The sequence below is a fragment of the Aotus nancymaae genome, unplaced genomic scaffold (assembly GCF_030222135.1).
Source record: "Aotus nancymaae isolate 86718 unplaced genomic scaffold, 86718_ANA_hifiasm-v0.15.2.pri h1tg000029l, whole genome shotgun sequence".
In the NCBI taxonomy this organism is placed as follows: Eukaryota; Metazoa; Chordata; class Mammalia; order Primates; family Aotidae; genus Aotus; species Aotus nancymaae.
Window position 1 is genome coordinate 59,564,229 of NW_026988442.1, and position 18,303 is coordinate 59,582,531.

The following is an 18,303-nucleotide window of genomic DNA, read 5'->3' on the forward strand; positions in this document are numbered from 1 at the left end:
GTGGGCACCTGTAATCCCAGCTTCTCAGGAGGCTGAGGCAGGAGAATCACTTGATCCTAGGAGGCGGAGGTTACAGTGAGCCGAGACTGTGCCACTGCACTCCAGCCTGGGTGACAGAGCGAGACTCTGTCTCACAAAAAAAAAAATAGTGCTTCTCTTTTAGAGATGCACTGTGAGTCTGTTGGCATATTCCATGGGCTAGGAAATTGTCACATGCCAAGGAAGAGTAAGAAATTTTTTCAGCCCATTAGTTTCAAGAAAGATGACCAAAAAATTTATTATCTAATGAAAGCCAACCAAAACTAATAAGAAAACAGTGTAAAGCAATTGCTGTTTTAAAAAAAAAAAAAACCCACAAAGGTACAAGATTAAAAAACAAAAGCTCTGAATTCATCTTACATTGTAGACTACAGGAACTCCTGCATAGGAGCAACTCCTTTCCTGGTCTTATGTGAAGGTCCATTTGGGAAAGCTGGTTGCAAGCTCTATTGTCATGTAAGTAAAGGATTCATTAGTGCATGCTGTTCTTACCCATTCTTCCTGACATTTCTTAGTCCTCTCTGAATTGCATAAATATTACTCCAGATTTTAAAACACCCAACAAGGCAGTTATTTTCTCTTGTCATATAATGTAACGCATAAGAGAGACTTGCAGTGTTTGATGAAATGGAAATAGATAGGAAACATCCTTTGGAAGACCATTTCTCAGGAAAGTAGGAATCTGTCTGTTTTTCTTAGTCCATTCCATTTAATACATGAGAAGTATCAAAACTGAAACGTATCAACACAGTTTCAGTCAATAGTTTCATTTCTGCATCTGTAAGTTAGGAATAATTATAGCTTTCTCTTCAGAAATTCTCAGGGAAGTAATGGGGATTATAAGATAGCATCTGGTTAAGTCTTAGGACTCTTTTGGAGTGAGGCAATTATAAAAACAAGTCACTGCTTTTAAAACAAGAATGGAAAAGGCTGAAATGTCTTTCAGTGAAATTAAAAAACAAACATTACTGCTTCAATCTGTGTGTATGAGTGTGTATTTGTGGATACTGGGATGTTTTCTGATTAAAGGAGAAAATGTGGGGAAGACAATGTCTCATTCAGATGTACACTTTCGGGTCTTGTAAACCATTCTGGAAGCCAAGAAAACGGGAGAATTTTATGAAATAACAAAAACAAGGTTAAATAGGTTTGTATTTCTTTCCTGCTCTGCCCTTCAGCTTAGGGGCAGAGAATCAAAACAATGCAAATACATATAAAGGAAAAAGGAACAGCCGTTTGTTACCCCTCCTTCCAGTGCCACTATGTTTGGTATCTGTTTATGCAATCATTTTCTATAAATCATTTTTAAAATAGAAAGGGAATCATTCTTTTGCATCACCTAGGGATTTATCACATATCTCTTACACTGTTAAACTACTCTACCATATATGTAACTTAAGCCCTAAAGAAAGCATTACTTTTGAAAATAAGGGTTCCTTTAAGCGTGAATTTTACTCACCTGTTTTACTTCTGCCTTAAAGGCATTTCTCATACCAATTATGTGATTTGTTTTTAGTTACTCAAACAGAAACAAACCTCCCTAAGCCCTAGCACATCTGCTTCTGAGTTTCTGCCCTCTGTGTGGTGTATAATTTTACCAATGAGTTGCATCTTCTGTGACCACATAAAATTTAAATGCAAGCAAGCCAAGTTTTACTTACGTTACTGCATACTGTGCAAATGAGAGATATTCCACTAGAACATCAAGACCTTTGTTTTCTTCATTCAGAAATTCTCTGACCCATCTGTTAGGGGAAAAAAAAAAGTCATTGGCGCAACTGATCACATGATCTGCCGAACAAAAAACAAAACAGTGCAAAGTTTTGTTTTTTCCACCAGAAACTTTCATTGCCTGAAAGGACATAGGGAGGAAGGCCTAGACTACGTCACGGGAGGCAGGAGCTTTTTAGATATAGTAACCAAGAAAACCACAACTTTTTAATGTGCAAAAGTAAGGGCCAAAAAGTGCACGTGGGCCATCTTTGCATTTCAGTGCTTAGAGAATTTAAGATAATCTGTAAGAAACTTTCTTTAAAGAAGGCTTAATGTACTTTTTCCACCACCATTGATCTACAGCTTACTTGTGGAAGGAAGACTACGAACACTGAGGCAGACGGGGGACATGACAACATAACCACAAAAATCCAGGCGGGATTCCAAATCCAAGTTCAACTCCTTGGCACACTAAGCTACAGAAACCACTAAACTAGCCAATGAGAGACCAGTGTTTATGGGCTTCTAGAAATTCAATAGGGATAATGATTTGCTTAACTTTTTCCATGAATGCTAAAACCTTTTGAAAAGCTGCAAGCACTGCATACCATCATCAAGACCAGCACGTGATAAATATCAGGTTTTTAAAAAATTCATTTTTAAATAATACCACCTTGCATTTGAATGGTGCACCACAGTTCATGGCGTATGTTTATACACTCTTACTTGTTCTTCATAATAATCCTGATAGGGTGGTCAAACAGAATCTTTAGAAAGGCAGATGTAAAATGTCACCACCCACTTTTACAGATTTCCTCTAGCGCATTATCTTCAAACAACATACGATACCTGATTAAACCTTCACTAAGTTTCAAACTCCAACAAATAATTAATTAAAAGGTCTATTACTATCGCTGACATGCCACTTGAGGTACATCTGCCACCTGCATTCCACAGTGGTTGCTTTCCTCCAGAAACACCAAGCTATAAAGGTTGACCAGCTATGGACATGACAGACTATGGAAGCCAGTTTTGCTAGTTACTAAAACAACAGGACAATACTACCAAATATCCGTTAAGAATGAGCAACACCTTGAGGTCTTTGTCTTAAAAGGAAGAAAACAATCCCGTGGATTCAGGACATTTGTGCCGTTTTGTTTTGTTAATTTTTGGCAGGGGGAAGGGGTTCTTTGTTTCATCCTCAAGCTCATTCTTTCTTCTAGTCCTGTCATCTCCACGATGCATACCCAGCCCAGGTCTGCAGGTAGTTCCAGGAGGCAGCAAAGTGGTCAGGTAGAAAGCTTGCCCTGTGTTTTCCTCCCCGAAATGCCTAAGAGAGGCAACTGCAAAACCTACGCACTTGACATAGCTGCCTATAAATGTATAACATTTCATTTAAGAGAGACGTGGAGTGGCAACAGTGGCAAAGAAAATACCAAATGGTAGGCCTCACAAAGTGACTTTGTTTGAAATCTAGACAAAACAGGGCTGGCTACTACTGGTGGCTGAAGTTCATTTCAAAACAGCCACAAACACAATCTCACAGCATCTACTACTTATTTTTTATTTATTTTAATTACTTTCTATGGTGCTAGGTCTCAGGAGACATTGATCATGTTTAAATGCTAGTAATTAGAAGCTTAGAAATAGGAAAAAGGTCTTGATGTTCAGCCTGTTTTGTAACTGGCTGAAGACTTAAAGTCTGGAACTCACTATCAAAATCTGAAGATTAGAAAGTTTTTAAATTCAAGCACCTTAGCCTTGCTTAGGCTTTTCCCTTGGTCTGGACTATGGGTTCTGACTGTACAATTTTAACTGGCCCTTGGTGGTGGGTGTCTTTTTAATATGAAAAATAATCACAGGAGTCCAGATTTTTCAAAGCAATCTCAGTTTCACATATTCTCAGTGGCTCATAAGAACACACTAACTTAGAAGCTAAGAGAAGCAGCCATTGTCGTTTCTTCTGTTGATTCTCCACAAGCAGCCTCTGCAGAGTGCAAACCATCCAGAATGCACTCATGCCTGCCCTTGTGTCAACCACTGGCAGGCACCTCCAACTCACCTGGAAAGTTCAGCCGCCAATAGGACAAGAGACAAGCGACCTAAAGATGAAAAACTAAATTTTTTTAAGGTAAGAAATAGCCAAGTACAGGCAGAGCTACAATTCACTTAACAAGCTAACATGCGTATGTTTTGATGCAGGGATAAAGAATACTAATCGGCTCCTCATACTTCACTTCAGTGTCCTTATCCATGCCCCCATCTCCACTTGCTGACTTTGAGTGAAAGGGCCTCGAAGACAGTTTTCTGACTAAAGGTAAGAGCCTGGTGCCTACCTCCTAAAAGGTCAGCTAAGAGTGACATGTTCTACCCTTGACTTAATGTCATGCAGTTAACATTTTTTTCAAAGTGACAAGATCATCCCTGGGGTTTGATCTAGTTCTGACACCCCTGCCTGACATAGGAAATAATGAGATCAGTCTTCCAGGGCTGGTTACCTTCCCCACTTTATCAAATGGTATCAGGTTAGCTTAGCGAAGTCATTTCAACAATAAGGGTATGGATGATAAGCAAAAAAGAGCCCCCATTTTTCTAACTATTCTCTCAGTCCCTACCCCTTCTTAACTTGGAACTTTCTGTATTAAAGATAACTGGTCACTTTCAGTCGGAGTGGAGAACTCCACTTTCAATTCAAGTTGAAAATGAACTTCTATAGAAATGCAAGAGTAAGGAAAGAAAACAGGTGAAAATGAAAACGAGCAACTTTCAAACCAGTATCTGGAATCTAAAAGCATTCGAAGAATATGGATGCCTCATTTTGCAGATTTATGTAAATGATCATGCAACGACTTTATCATATATTTAGGGTTCCCATAGTAAATTATTTCCATTTCACCTCTGTGCATGCTACACACACTTTTTAGTATGTTGCCAATAGGCAAACAGTTTCAAATTGGGCGATTATAGGTTTTGGAAAGCTCAATTATTTCTGACTCTGACAGAATGCATAACTTCCTGAGTACCTCACGAATTCAATGTAATTACCATATGCTGTAAATTTGAATTTAGGCAAATTCTAAATCAGATGCTTAGGAGCTGGTAAAGACAGGGACAATGACAAACAGCTCTGGAAGAAACTGGGTGCAAGGAAGAGATGTAAGCACCAATGCCAACAGTCACTGTTTTACTGTAGGCTGGTCACAGCTTGATTTCAAACCTTTATTGTGTCTCCCCAAATCTTAGAACCTTATTTCTCCTCATATAGGTCTGAAGAGATGTTCCTGGCTTTCAATTTCTAAGATCAAGCCAACTGGCCCAAAGCTGCACACACAAGACAAAGGAGCAAGCACTTAATTCCCTTTGCCAGACTCCTTTAGACAGAGGTCCTACAGACATATGGTGGGAGCTGAAGTTGATGAAAAATCATGAAAAGCAAGAGAAAGCAGCACTGTGCAGATTCAACACTGGCCATCAGCTCTACTCTGGTAGGCAGTGTTGCAAACCAATTCTCAAAGTAGAGCCCACACACCACTAGAGGTCCCTGAAACCCTCTCGGGGCATCTGTGAGGGTAAAACTATTTTCACAAAAATATTAGGACATTAGTTGTTTTCAGTTTGTTGACACTGACACTCATAATGCCAAAGAAATAGTGCGTAAAACTGCTGCAACCAAAGAAGACACCTGTTGATTGTATTTGCCACTCCGTGTGCTCAGGAGGGAGAAAAAGCCAGCTTCAGTTCAGAATGCCCTTAGATAAGCAATAAAAAACATTGGTTTTATTAAAGCTTCCTGATTTAGTACACATCTTTTTAACCTTTCAGCATGACAAAATGCGAAGGTCACATAAAGTACTTCTGCTACCTGCCCGACTGGCACGGCTGTCTCAAGGAAAAGCATCTGTGCAAGTGAGTTGTGAGCTGAACTAGCCATTTTTTCATGGAATGTCAATTTACTTGTAAAAATGACTGACAAACTATGGTGACTGAGTTTCGGGTACGTGGCAGACATTTACTCAAAAATGAAGTGAGTCCTTCCTTTTAGGGACAACACAGCATTTGTTGTTGATGACAAACTTGGAGCTTTCAAACCAAAATTAGAATTCTGGAAAACCGGTATTCACTACCATCAGTTCGACAGCTTCTCGATACTTAAAATACATTCTAATCAGACTGGTGGTTATTAATGTGTGATTTTTAAAAATATTGCAAAGTGATATGCTTTAACATTTGAGAAACATGATTTCACTGAGTTATTCTGATCTTCCAAATGGCCAATGCATGATGTTAAGAAATCATGTCATAAGATCATGTATGGATAAAAAGACCGTTTCAAAGTGCAAGACGGCACAAAGGATTTTTTGAGACAGGGTCTTATTCTGCTGCCCAGGCTGAAGTGCAGTGTTACAATCATGGTCCACTGTAGCTGTGACCTCCCGGGCTCAAGTGATCCTCCTACCTCAGCCTCCTGGGTAGCTGGGACTATAGGTGCATGCCACCACACCTGGCTAATTTTTGTATTTTTTGTAGAGACAGGGGGTTCGCCGTGCTACCCAGGCTGGTCTCAAACTCCCAGGCTCAAGCCATCCTGCCCACCTCAGCTTTCCAAAGTTCCTGGGACTGCAGGCGTGAGCCACCACACCTGGCCAGTGGGTTTTAATATAACAGCTCAAAAAGTTCATGGATATGATTTCAGACTCTACATTATAGTTATCTGTAAGAATTAGTTACCAGTCATTAATTTAGGGGATACTACCAAAAAAAGAATATCCACAATTATCTGAAAAGACCATTAAAAAAAATTCATCCCTAAGTTTGTATAAGGACAAATTTTCTTCATATACATCAATCAGAACAGATCACAACAAACTGAATGTTGACTCAGATAGGAGAAGCTAGCTGCCAACTATTAACCAGATGCTTAAGAAATTTGCAAAAATTAAACCAATGCTGCCTTTGTCACCAATTTTTTTGGCTTTGAATAATATTACGTTAATATATAACATTTATTTTACATTTATGTATTTAAATTAAATGTTATTAAATACTACATTTTATTAAAGACATTTAAAATCCATCTGCATTAATTTCTAATATTGTAAATATTAATAGATTTGACACACCTAAACAAAAGCTTATTGGGGTTCAAAAATAATTTAAAAGTATAAAGGGATTCTAAAACCAAAAAAAAAAAAATGTGAGAACTGCTGGTTTAGATAACAAACTTTAGATGTGAGCAAATCTAGGTTCAAATCTCAGTGTTTCTAACTTATATGGACTTGAGCAAGATACTTAATAGATGACCCTCAGTATTCTCATCTGTACAACAGGGATTCAGGGGTAAATAAGATTTTTCTAGGAAATACGCAGAAAAACAAATGTAAAGTACTAACACAGTGCTTAATAAATGACAAAATGATACCTTAATGGTTACTAAAAAAGTACCATCTAGGAATAAATTAATAAAAGGCAGCTTGATACACATATTCCCACACACATACACACCCGTACATGTTGTATGCATGTTAAAAGCAGCCTTTGTCACTCTTCTGTTTTTCTTTTTTTGGCCTGGCTTAGCCAGCACTGATTCATAAAGAAGTCAGCAGTCAGGAGAGAAGACGACAGTCACTAAGCAGCAGTTCTTCAGCATCTTCCCTTTTCTACAAACCTGCTTCCCCTCCTAGCCAACTTGCCACATTCCTTCTGCAATCTCATGCCTGTTCTCTCTACACCGCAATGACAGAAAGTGAAATGATCATCTTTCAGAACTTCTGTGACCTTGCATGGAGGATGAAAAGTAATTTTCTATCATTATAGGCAGCTTTACTACAATAAATTCCCTGCAAGGAGAGACAGCCTACACACCAGATCCATAGAATAAAGCCGGTAAATCTGTCCAGTTCACCCTCACCACCACTTAAATCCTGTCACTCTGACATCTTCAGCACCATGGCATCTGCCTACTCACATTGCATGGCCAGTGTGTTCTAACACTACGCGGATCATTTCAAGGGTATTTCAAGTAATTTCAAAAGCTTAGATAAGTCATAATCCAATTCTTCCTTTTATTATAGTTCCTAAGAGTAAGTGAATGGGATTATCTCTAGTCCAATTCTTATTTCAATTTGACTCAAAGAAAATTAATTTTCTTTCTCAGAAGATTGTTCCATTTACGTTCTAGGCTTATATCAAAACTCAAAACAAGCCCTTTGCTTGACAAAGCTGTAGCTCAGAATGTTATCTCGGTAAAGCCCAAGTCCTTAACCTTGAAATGCAAGCATGAGCTCAGAACAATTTAGAACAAGTAGATTGTAAATGTAATCCCTCCTTTTAATTTATGGGAATCACAATCTCCTAAGTGTCAGGATCATTTTACATAAAGATGATAACACTCTCCACCTTAGGGAATTCCTTAGAGATATGTAACACTGTTGAATACTGCAGATATTATTTGCAACAAGCATACCAACAAACAACTATCATATATTGAGTAACAATTACGATTCAGACCCTACACTAGGTCTTCATAAGTTATGTCATCTAATTCTTACAACATTCCTATGAGGTAAGTATTATTATACTCATTTTATCAATGAGAATTTAACTTGGTCACATAGTAAGTGCAGAAAACTCATATAACTTACCTAAGGTTAAATAACTAGAAAGGGGCACAGCAAAAATTTGAGCAAATGAGCACCAATTTTTTACTTTTATTTTTTGAGACCGGGTCTCATTCTGTTACTCAGAGTGCAATGACACAATCACGGCTCACTGCAGCCTCGAACTCGCAGGCTCCATTGATCCTTCTGTCTCAGCGTCCCAGGCACTACAGGTATGTGCCATTGTGCCTGGCTAATTTTTTATTTTTTTGTAGGCAAAAGGTCTCACTATGTTACCCAAGCTTGTCTCGAAGTCTTGAGGTGAAGTAATCCTCCCGCCTCGGCCTTCCAAAGTGCTGAGAATCCAAGTGTGAGCCACCACACTCAGCCCGGAATTATCTATCTATTACAGTATTTTAAACAGCACAATAAAATATGTGGCTTCCTATATAGCACCCTTGCATTCCAAGAATTCTTCATTTTAGTAACTGATGATTATTTTCCTCATTACTGAGTAATTGTTCAGAAGATTTCCCTACAAGTGAGCTCAAGCCAGTTAGTTTACGTAACAAAGAGCGAGTTCAGGTTTGGGTTTTCAGGACAAGCAAGATGGTCAAAATCTGGCTGTGTGGTTTTACTTCATGTAAGTTTATGCTAGTGACTGGTTGCATACAATCAAACTATGTATCTCCATGAATTTTTCTGCTGCTAAAGCAAAAGCTTTCAGAATGCCTTACATAGGTTGTGGGCAAAGGAAAACTTTGGCTGGTAAAGATGAAAGAAAGTCTAAGAATCTTTCAACATGTCTATAGTATCCACTCCAACTGCTTGCAGATAGCACTGACTTCAATGCAACCAAGGTTCTTTTATTCAGCCAAGATTGTGTTGGAAATGATCATCTTCCTTTGGTATTTGATGGTCAATTTCACATTACTTCAGCAATGCCTAAAGAAATGCCTTTTTTTTTTTTTTTTTTTTTGGTGAAATGGAGTCCTGTTCTGTCACCCAGGCTGGAGTGCAGTAGCATGATCTCAACTCACTGCAACCTCTACCTCCCAGATTCAAATTTTTCTCCTGCCTCTGCCTCCCAAGTAGCTGGGACTATAAGCACGCACCACTATGCCTGGCTAATTTTTTGTATTTTTAGTAGAGATGGGGTTTCCACCATGTTGGCCAGGCTGGTCTCGAACTCCTGACCTCACATGATCCACCCACCTTGGCCTCCCAAAGTGCTAGGATTACAGACGTGAGCCACTGCACCCATCCTAAGAAATGCTTTTTGACAATTTGTAGAAATCCTGGCTGCAGTTCATTCCACCATTTTCAGTTAAAAGGGCCAAAGGCATAGGATTGGACCAAACCAAATTTAATCTAGCTCCTGATCCATAAATATTGGAAAGTGTTTAAATTTCCTGAGTCTAAATGCCCAAAAATATTAAACTACCACATCTTCATCCTCGGCAGACAAGCCTCATTGCTTTGATCCCAAAACCCTGATAATCTTATTTACTTTCAGGGAAACGGCTGCCAGCATAAGTCATACAGGAAAAGCAACAGAGCAACTTGAGCCAAAGCACCTGGCTCTACAGCTGCAGACTCTGTGCAATTCACATACCTTCTCTGGTCTTTAATTCTTTTAATCTGTAAAATGAGGCATTAGGCAATCCTTAATTTCTCTTCCAGTTCTAAAATCATGTCTCTCTGATTCACTGTTCTATAGTCCATTTTCAGGGACAAAGTCTGGAATTAATTCATTTTCTGAATATTTCATTCTTGAGGTGACAAACCTGCTGGTTATCCTTTAAGAAATGAACATTCTTATCCAAGTTCCACGACCGATCAATCGCAATCGCATTTCTACAATTTCTAAAACTTGTTTTGAAATAACTGTGCTAATTAACCGTTTGAACGGCTTACAGTAGTCTTAAGTAAACTTTTATCTACATAATAAATTCACATTGAGTCCTTACTTAACCTCAAATAACATTTTTTCATTATGACATTGATGAGGGAGAAAAAGGTTTTATAACATCATTTCACTTAAACTCATGGTTTCCAAGAAGAACCTATCGACAAGAGAGGACTTACTGTATGTTACAGGATACTCTGTAAAACTAAAGTGCAACATACATACATCAAATTCATTTCCAGTTGACCTGCAAAGAATGTCACTGGAAAATTCTAAAGATCTAAAAGACTATAGTCCTCTCATTGTAAAGCTCAAAGAATCAAAACCAAAAGGCGTTAAATAGCTTGCCCAATGTCACGCAGGTGCTTTGGGCAGAACAGGATACCTGATATCATTCTGCCTCAGAGAGAAGCCATCTTATTTTGAGACATGGTACAATTAAGCCACCCATGGGTAAGGGAGAATATAACACTGCTGTACTTGCCTGAGGCAAAGCAACCATGTTGTTGCCTGAAGGAAACTCTCAGAAATGCTTAGTGCAGAGATTCCCTGAACTTTATTTTCCCAGAGTGGATTTACACTTCATGGTCCTGAGATTTTGAGATGTACGAAAAAGAGACTGAGAATGTGTCTGAGTGCAATGAGGTGAGTCAAGTGACATTATTCCAGCTTCTGTCCCGTTCTAGCCAGAAACTCTAGAGAATTAATGAAAGGGAAATAAAGCAGCTTCAACTAGCCAACTTGGAGAACTACAGTAAAGCTTAGAGATTTTCCAAGATCTCAGTCTACATCTACTCTTCGGGGTTCCTGATTTGCCATCCAATTTCTATGCACACATGAAACCAAGTGTGCATATTTACTGCACCCATGCAAAGAAACACCGGATTGTTATGAACTTCAAATCAAGGACTATCTGTCTTGCTTCTGCTGATTCTTGGGCAGTAAGCAATTTGAGTACTAACAAAGGTTACAGCCACTAAAACCTCAGTCTTTTAATTTACAATGAACCATAAGGAAGCTCAATTCTTTGGATATGATTCAGTTAATTTATAAAGTGTCCAAAAGCTTTAGAGCTAAGGGGTATACTTACCCAATGTGATTGGTTCTTAAAGAAATTTCCAGTTCTCTTAGCACTTGTGTAGATTCTTGAACACGCCGTCTGAATTTCTAGAATTCAAGAACACATATTCTCACAAAATATTTTAGCAACTGCTATAACTGAAGCTTACTTATAATAAATTTAACACAATATGAAAAATATCTTCACTTCTAAAATGGGCTTCCCGTCCTTTTTTTGTTGCAAAGCACACAAATTTTCCTCACCATGAAAAATAGCTACTGAGAAAGGCCTAGAAAAATTCCTTGTTTTATGTAATGTGTCTTTCAGTAAGTAGATTTTATTTTCCTACCCCCCACACACAACGATATTGACCAATATCCCTATGGGTCAGGGACCCCAGGACGACCTCCAGTTTCGGTGAGTCATTAGGAGGACTCAGAGGACTCGGCATACAGTTATACCCATGGCTATTATGTATTACAGCCAAAGAACACAAAGCAAAATCAGCAAAGAGAAATGGTGCATGGGATAAAACGTGCAGCAAACCAGGTGCAATCTCCAGGAATCCTCTCCCCGAGGAGTCACAAATGACAACATGCATAAAGCTCATTAGAGACTCAGTGGCCAGGTTTTTATTGAGGGCTGGTTTAATAGGCAACTCTCTGCCTAGCACATAACAAAAATTCAGACTCCCAAAAGGAAAAGAGGAATTCAGCATAAGCTGTGTTGTTTTCATAAACAGTTTAGGCATAGGCAAACATTCTTATCAGGAAATGGTAGGAACTTTCCTCCGTCAAACACAAGTTCCCAGACACCAGCCAAAGCCAACCTTGCAAACAGGCCTTTATCTTTTTTCTTTTTTCTTTTTTTTTGAGACAGAGTTTTGCTCTTTTTGCCCAGGCTGAAGTGTAATGGTGCAATCTCAGCTCATAGCAAACTCGGCCTCCTGGGTTCGAGCAATTCTCCTGCCTCAGTCTCCTGAGTAGCTGGGATTACAGGCCTGTGCCACCACGCCTGGCTAATTTTGTATTTTTAGTAAAGATGGGGTTTCTCCATGTCGGTCAGGCTGGTCTCAAACTCCTGACTTCAGGTGATTTGCCCGCCTTGTTGTCTCAAAGAGCAGGGATTACAGGCGTGAGCCACCATGCCTGGTCACAAGCAAGACTTTTTCTAAGGATAGCCGTCTCAGACCTGCTATGTTAATTTTTCTGGATGACCTAACATGTTCCAAAAATAAACATGTAGAGCTACCTCTGACCCTTAGTCCTCACTTGGAGGGTCCTTCCTCCAGAGCACACCACCCTCCTGACATGAAGTGCCCTTCCTCATTCCCTGACCTGTTAAAATCCCACCTATGCTTCCAGGACTCCCTCGGGGCTTTTCTCCAGTGAATCCACTTCTGATAGGAAATGTATTAATACACACCTCTCCAGCCTCTTGACCCTAAATCACTTCCAACATACCAGTGGGCTACACTGCACATCAGTCCTTTCGAACACATTTTCCTACAGAAATATTTATTTAAAGTGACAGTCTCAGGCCACTATGAAGGAAGAAAATTTGACATCAGTGCCTCCTAAGCAGAGCTCCAGGCTCTCTGTGCTACAAACCTGAACCACCTCTATGTTACGCTGTTTACAGAAAAGAGCTTTGAGAATTCTGGCTCAGAATATAAAGGACCTCTCTCCTCTACTGCGACAATTGCAGCCGACACAGATTCCTTCAGCTCCAAGACAAGAAGAAAAGGGAGGATGGAAGTAAGGATTCCAGAATGTGGGAGAGCAAGAGCTATGCCCACACCTGGGACCTGGTGACCCATGAAGACCTGAAGCACAGATCAGCACAGTAGGCTCCTGTCACCCCGCTGTCTTCTTCTGAAAGCCCCTGGCTTCCCCACCAGCTGCTTCTAACCAGGGCCCCCAAGGAAGCAGACAGTCTCACCGTTCCTCCATCAATGCCATTCCCAAGACAATCTAAAAAGATCATGTCAGGTTTCCAGAATCCAGGTTTAAGAAGAAATAGGAGGCTGGGCGCGGTGGCTCACACTTATAATCCCAGCACTTTGGGAGGCCGAGGTGGGCGGATCACGAGTGCAGGAGTTCAAGACCAGCCTGGCCAACATAGTGAAACCCCAACTCTACTAAAAAAAAAAAAAAATACAAAAATTAGCTGGGCATGGTGGCAGATGCCTATAATCCCAGCTACTTGGGAGGCTGAGGCAGGAGAATCACTTGAACCCGGGAAGCAGAGGTTGCAGTGCACTGAGATCACACCACTGCACTCCAGCCTGGGCAACAGAGTGAGACTCCGTCTCAAAAAAAAAAAAAGAAAAAAAGGAATAGGAAATAAAAATACCCCCAATGTGATGGAAAAAAGAGAGGCACTCCCTTTTCTGTCGAAACAGGCCTAAGAAATGGTGGCATACTTGAGAATTTGGAGGGCACCCAACCCCAGAGCTTCCTAGACCACTTCCCAGCAATGAGGAGGCTCAGCACAGTACTTGGCATGAAAAGGGAGTAATAGCCAAGCTCAGTGGTTCACACCTGTAATCCCAGCACTCTGGGAGGCCAAGGTAGGTGGATCACCTGAGGTCAGGAGTTTGAGACTAGCCTGGCCAACATGGAGAAACCCCATCACTACTAAAAAATATAAAAATTAGCCAGGCATGGTGGCACATGCCTGTAATCCCAGTTACTTGGGAGGCTGAGGCACGAGAATTGCTTGAACCTGGGTGGCAGAGGTTGCAGTCAGCCGAAATTGTGCCACTGCACTTCAGCCTGGTGACAGAGTGAGACCCCATCTCAAAAAAAAAAAAAAGGATGGGAGCAAGTAGTGCAGGATGAGAAGCTAAAGGTATTCTCTCTTTCAATTCTTTCCTTGGAGCTAAAACTTAGGAATGGAGTAATGGAGTAGAGGAGAATCAGTAGGATAGAGCAGGCAGTCTGCTGTGTATATAGAGAAGGGAAGAGAAAGGAGACAAAAAATTCTAGGATCTGTGGTCACACAGCTAGGGCAACCATTTCCAGATGTGCTGACTGCTCCAATGTGGCCACTCCTGTGTCAGAGACCTAAGTTTCGGGCTGCCTGCACAGGTGGGTGTCAGAAAATAACTCAGCCTTCTAAGCTCTGTGTTGTGTGCATTTCTGATTCATTCCCTGCAGCCTTTGCTTTTGCTGGGCCCCTGACATGCTCTGGATATTTGTCCCTTCCAAATCCCACGCTGAAATGGGACCTCCAATGTTGGAGGTGGGCCTAGTGGGAGGTATATGAGTCATGGGGGCAGATCCTGCATGAACTGCTTAGTGTTGTCCTCGCGATAGTAAGTGGCCTCCTACTCAGAGAGTTCCTGTAAGATCTGGCTGTTTAAAAGAGACTGGTACCTCCTCCCTGTCGTTGTTCCGCCTTAGCCTTCCGCCATGATTGTAAGCTCCCTGAGGCCCTCACTACAAGCAGATGCCAGCACCTCGCTTCTTGTACAGTCTGAAGAACTGTAGGCCAAAATAAACCTGCTTTCTTCATAAATCACCCAGCCTCGAGTATTTCTTTATAGCAATACAAATGAACTAACACCCAGACCCTAATACTGCCTTCTGCCTCCTCAGGCAAGGTCATCCCTTACATATGCCATCAGACACAAGGGCACCAGTGTAACACTGAGGAAACAGCAGAGTATAAAAGCAGGTTGGCTGAAAGGCTAGGAGCTATGTACTGAAAACAGGTAACTAAATCAAAACATGATGAGGTAATAGTAACAGCAGCAGCGCTAATATTTTTGGGTACTGACTGTGCTACCTAGGCACTACCCTTCTGCAACTGCCTGATAACGGAGGTAAACTAAACTGAATTTACTCCTGTATTACATTATCTTAGGAATGGCTCAATTTTCAGCTAGATTCTGGACCACAGAGAAGTCTTGGCGTTCACTTGTCCAATATGTACACAATGCGTGCTAACACTCTGCACTCCTAAAATGTATCCAGAATGCTTTAAAACACTATGAAGAGAAATGGTGTGCCTGTGGGGAGCCAGACAGGATCAGTGAGCGGTCTGTATTACTCTCCTTTCCCTTCCCATCGAGGGAAGCCTGGGATGAGCCCGCAGAGGCAGCTGAGCCCAGAATGAGCCCTACAATAGGCTTCATCTCACAACTGCAGCACCAGCAAAGGACCAGACTCCTTTAAACACAGACTAATCACTTCCTGGTATTAAATAAGGAGGCTGGTTTGGAGAGTTCTGTTCACAGAGATATCTAATTTAGGCTCTTCCTTTCCTGCCCTAGAGGTTTCATTTAAAACTACTTAGAAGAAAATCTAAATAGATATTGCTTAAAAAATTTTTTTCAAGAGCAAATAAAGTATCTTCTATTCAATTTGCACGAAAGATTAATGAATCAGTTATTCGAGGACTCCAGACACAGTTAAAGGAAGACTGCCCAGCCTAGACTGTCTGGCTGAAATTTAAAGCCCCGATTTGAAATCTTTTTCTCCCCACCGTAATACAGCTGAGAATTTTAAGCTCATTTTAACTGCAAGCCATGTCTTATTTCAACAAATCTCCTTTTTTTTTCCAGGCTTTAAGCATTACAATTATATTGTGTGGAACAGATCATTTCCTCCTGCCAGATTCTTACTAAAGCGGGGGTGGTTAATCCACCATCCATTTTATTTTTTCTGAGCTGAATAACTGATCTTGAAAGATGAGGCACAGACCAAACATGGCCTTTCAGGTGAACGCACATGGACCGGGGCAGAAATGTCAGGGGGAGTGAAGGCCCAAACAGACATCTTTTGTCCTGCTCTGGCTTATTATTTGTGAGGAAGCAAAACATATTCTGGGAAGCCTATTTATTGTTTTATTTCGCTTTGTTCTCTTTGCCTAAACCCAAAAACAGCTGATCTGAAGGAGAACTGGAACTGTGCCAGGAGGAATCCTCCCTCTTCCTTCTAAGCATCTTCCTCCATGTGGGGCATGAAAGTGGGGGCCAAAGCCACACTCTCTAGTAGTTTGCATGTTTTTTCCTTTCTATTCAGAACTGGAAAAATGTGGAAGGAATTTTTTTGGAGGTAGGATGAATTCTGCGTGAAGAAAGGTCTGAGTCTTCTGTATAAACATCGACATCTCTGCCATACACAGCTCAGGGTGAGCATTAGGGCTCAATGCTGGGGTCTTAGCCATCCAGCCTGAAGGTTACAAGTTTGGGGATTTCAGAAAACCTTTAGAAATCAATTCTAAAATAGAATCCTGCTGTCCCTTTGCAAAGAAATAGTGCAGAAAAATGCCTGTCTAGGGATGTATTTTGTGTGTATGGGTGTGTCTTTATTTATTCATTTATTTATTTGATACAGAGTTTTTTGCTCTTGTTGCCCAGGCTCAGTGCAACCTCCATCTCCCGGGTTTGAGTGATTCTCCTGCCTCAGCCTCCCGAGTAGCTGGGATTACAGGTGCGTGCCACCCTGCCTGGCTAATTTTTGTATTTTTGGTAGAGACGGGGTTTTACCACATTGGTCAAGCTGGTCTTAAACTCCTGACCTCAGGTAATCCACCCGCCTCAGCCTCCTAAAGTGCTGGGATTACAGGCATGAGCCACTGGACCCGGCCTGGGTGTATCTTTCTTTATAGACTTCTTTAAACTGATGAAATAAAGACTGCCACATTCTTAAGGAAAGGGAGAAACAAGATAAATTAACAAGAACTGAGCAACAGTCTCGTTTATAGGACCTGACAACAGGTCTTTTAGAAACAAATTGTGTGCCACATTTGCGAGGGGAGAAGTATCATGATACTTGACAGGTACATTCCTGTGTTCAAGGCTGTGTCACATTCAAGTCACATGACATACAGAAAATGACAAAGTTTTGCACTCCACTGTCATCATCACTACTAGATTTTATTTCCCCTTGTCTACATATTAATCATAACAGAAAGGCCCAGGAAGCTTCCAGAAGGAAATAATAGTTGTTCTCCTTTGCTAGACTTTTTTTGGGGGGAGGGGGTGGGCTGAGGAAGGAAGAGTTAAGAGTAGAAGATAAAGAAAAAAAATTTCTTTTAATGCAAGCTTCAAGAGCCCTGGAAACAGTGGCTAACCAGGTCAAGTGTACCGTTCTTTTCTCGTAAGTCACACACGGAAACAACAGAATCAGCCTGAGATATTTTCGCTGGAGCCTTGAAAGCAGGAGTTGTAGAAGGTCAATGGAAAAATAAGTGCTATCTGGTAAAGCACCCCTTCACCCATCTTGAGCAATGACAGCTCTGCCCTGAGACATCCCAAGACTGATTCAGGCCTGCGGGGCCGTGCCAGGCTACATGCTTTACCACGAGGCATCAGTTTAAACCAATTGTGTGGCTGCACAAAGCAGGGCTTGTTTGTAAAAGGAGAGAGTCCACTGAGAATGGCATCAGCTATTCTCTCCTTACCTTCTCAGGCCAGCGGCAGCGGTTGGGGGTGAGGAGGCGGGAAAGCTGCTAAAAGCATCAACACAGGATGTGAGTGCACAGCTGGGAGGACAAAAGCCCAGTGATTTTTCAAGGTCTCTGGAAATTCACCAAGGCATGAAAAACTGAAAGGCAAGTATTCCCTTCGCAAAGCCTGCTCTTCTAGGGGCCTAAACACCTCTGGACTGGTCTCACTGCCCTGTGTAACTGCAAACAGCAGTGACTCAATAGCCATCAGAGGTACGTGACTCCCATCTGAGCAAAGAACTTTTAGGAAAAAAAGCACATGTCTTCAAGTGAGAAGGATGCTTTTTCCCTTTGTCTTCTTACATTGTTTGTCTCCCAAGGTTGCGTTTTTGTGGAGGCTCTGGCAGAGGCTCTAACGCAGAGGAAGGAAGGTCTCTTCCAATGCAGGAGGATTCTGCTCGCTAATAAGGAAGCCACAACAAACAGAGGAAACGAATCCATCTTACCTTCCTGGTTACAGCTGGATCCAGATAGCCTTTGAGCTTTTGAATGTATGTATGGGGAGGATTCTTCACCTGGAATCGTTC

General features: G+C 41.1%; 1 protein-coding gene across 12 annotated transcripts in view; it reads right to left on the bottom strand.

Moving 5' to 3' along the window:
* FMNL2 (formin like 2) overlaps positions 1-18,303 on the bottom strand; it is a 316,443-nt gene that overhangs the window by 88,964 nt on the left and 209,176 nt on the right. For all 12 annotated transcript variants that reach the window (XM_064382754.1, XM_064382750.1, XM_064382761.1 and 9 more), the window contains exons 3-5: positions 18,223-18,303; positions 11,348-11,424; positions 1,701-1,784 (exon numbers count right to left, since the gene is read on the bottom strand). In XM_064382754.1, coding sequence (XP_064238824.1) covers positions 1,701-1,784; positions 11,348-11,424; positions 18,223-18,303 — 242 coding nt within the window. The remainder of the gene's footprint in view (positions 1-1,700; positions 1,785-11,347; positions 11,425-18,222) is intronic.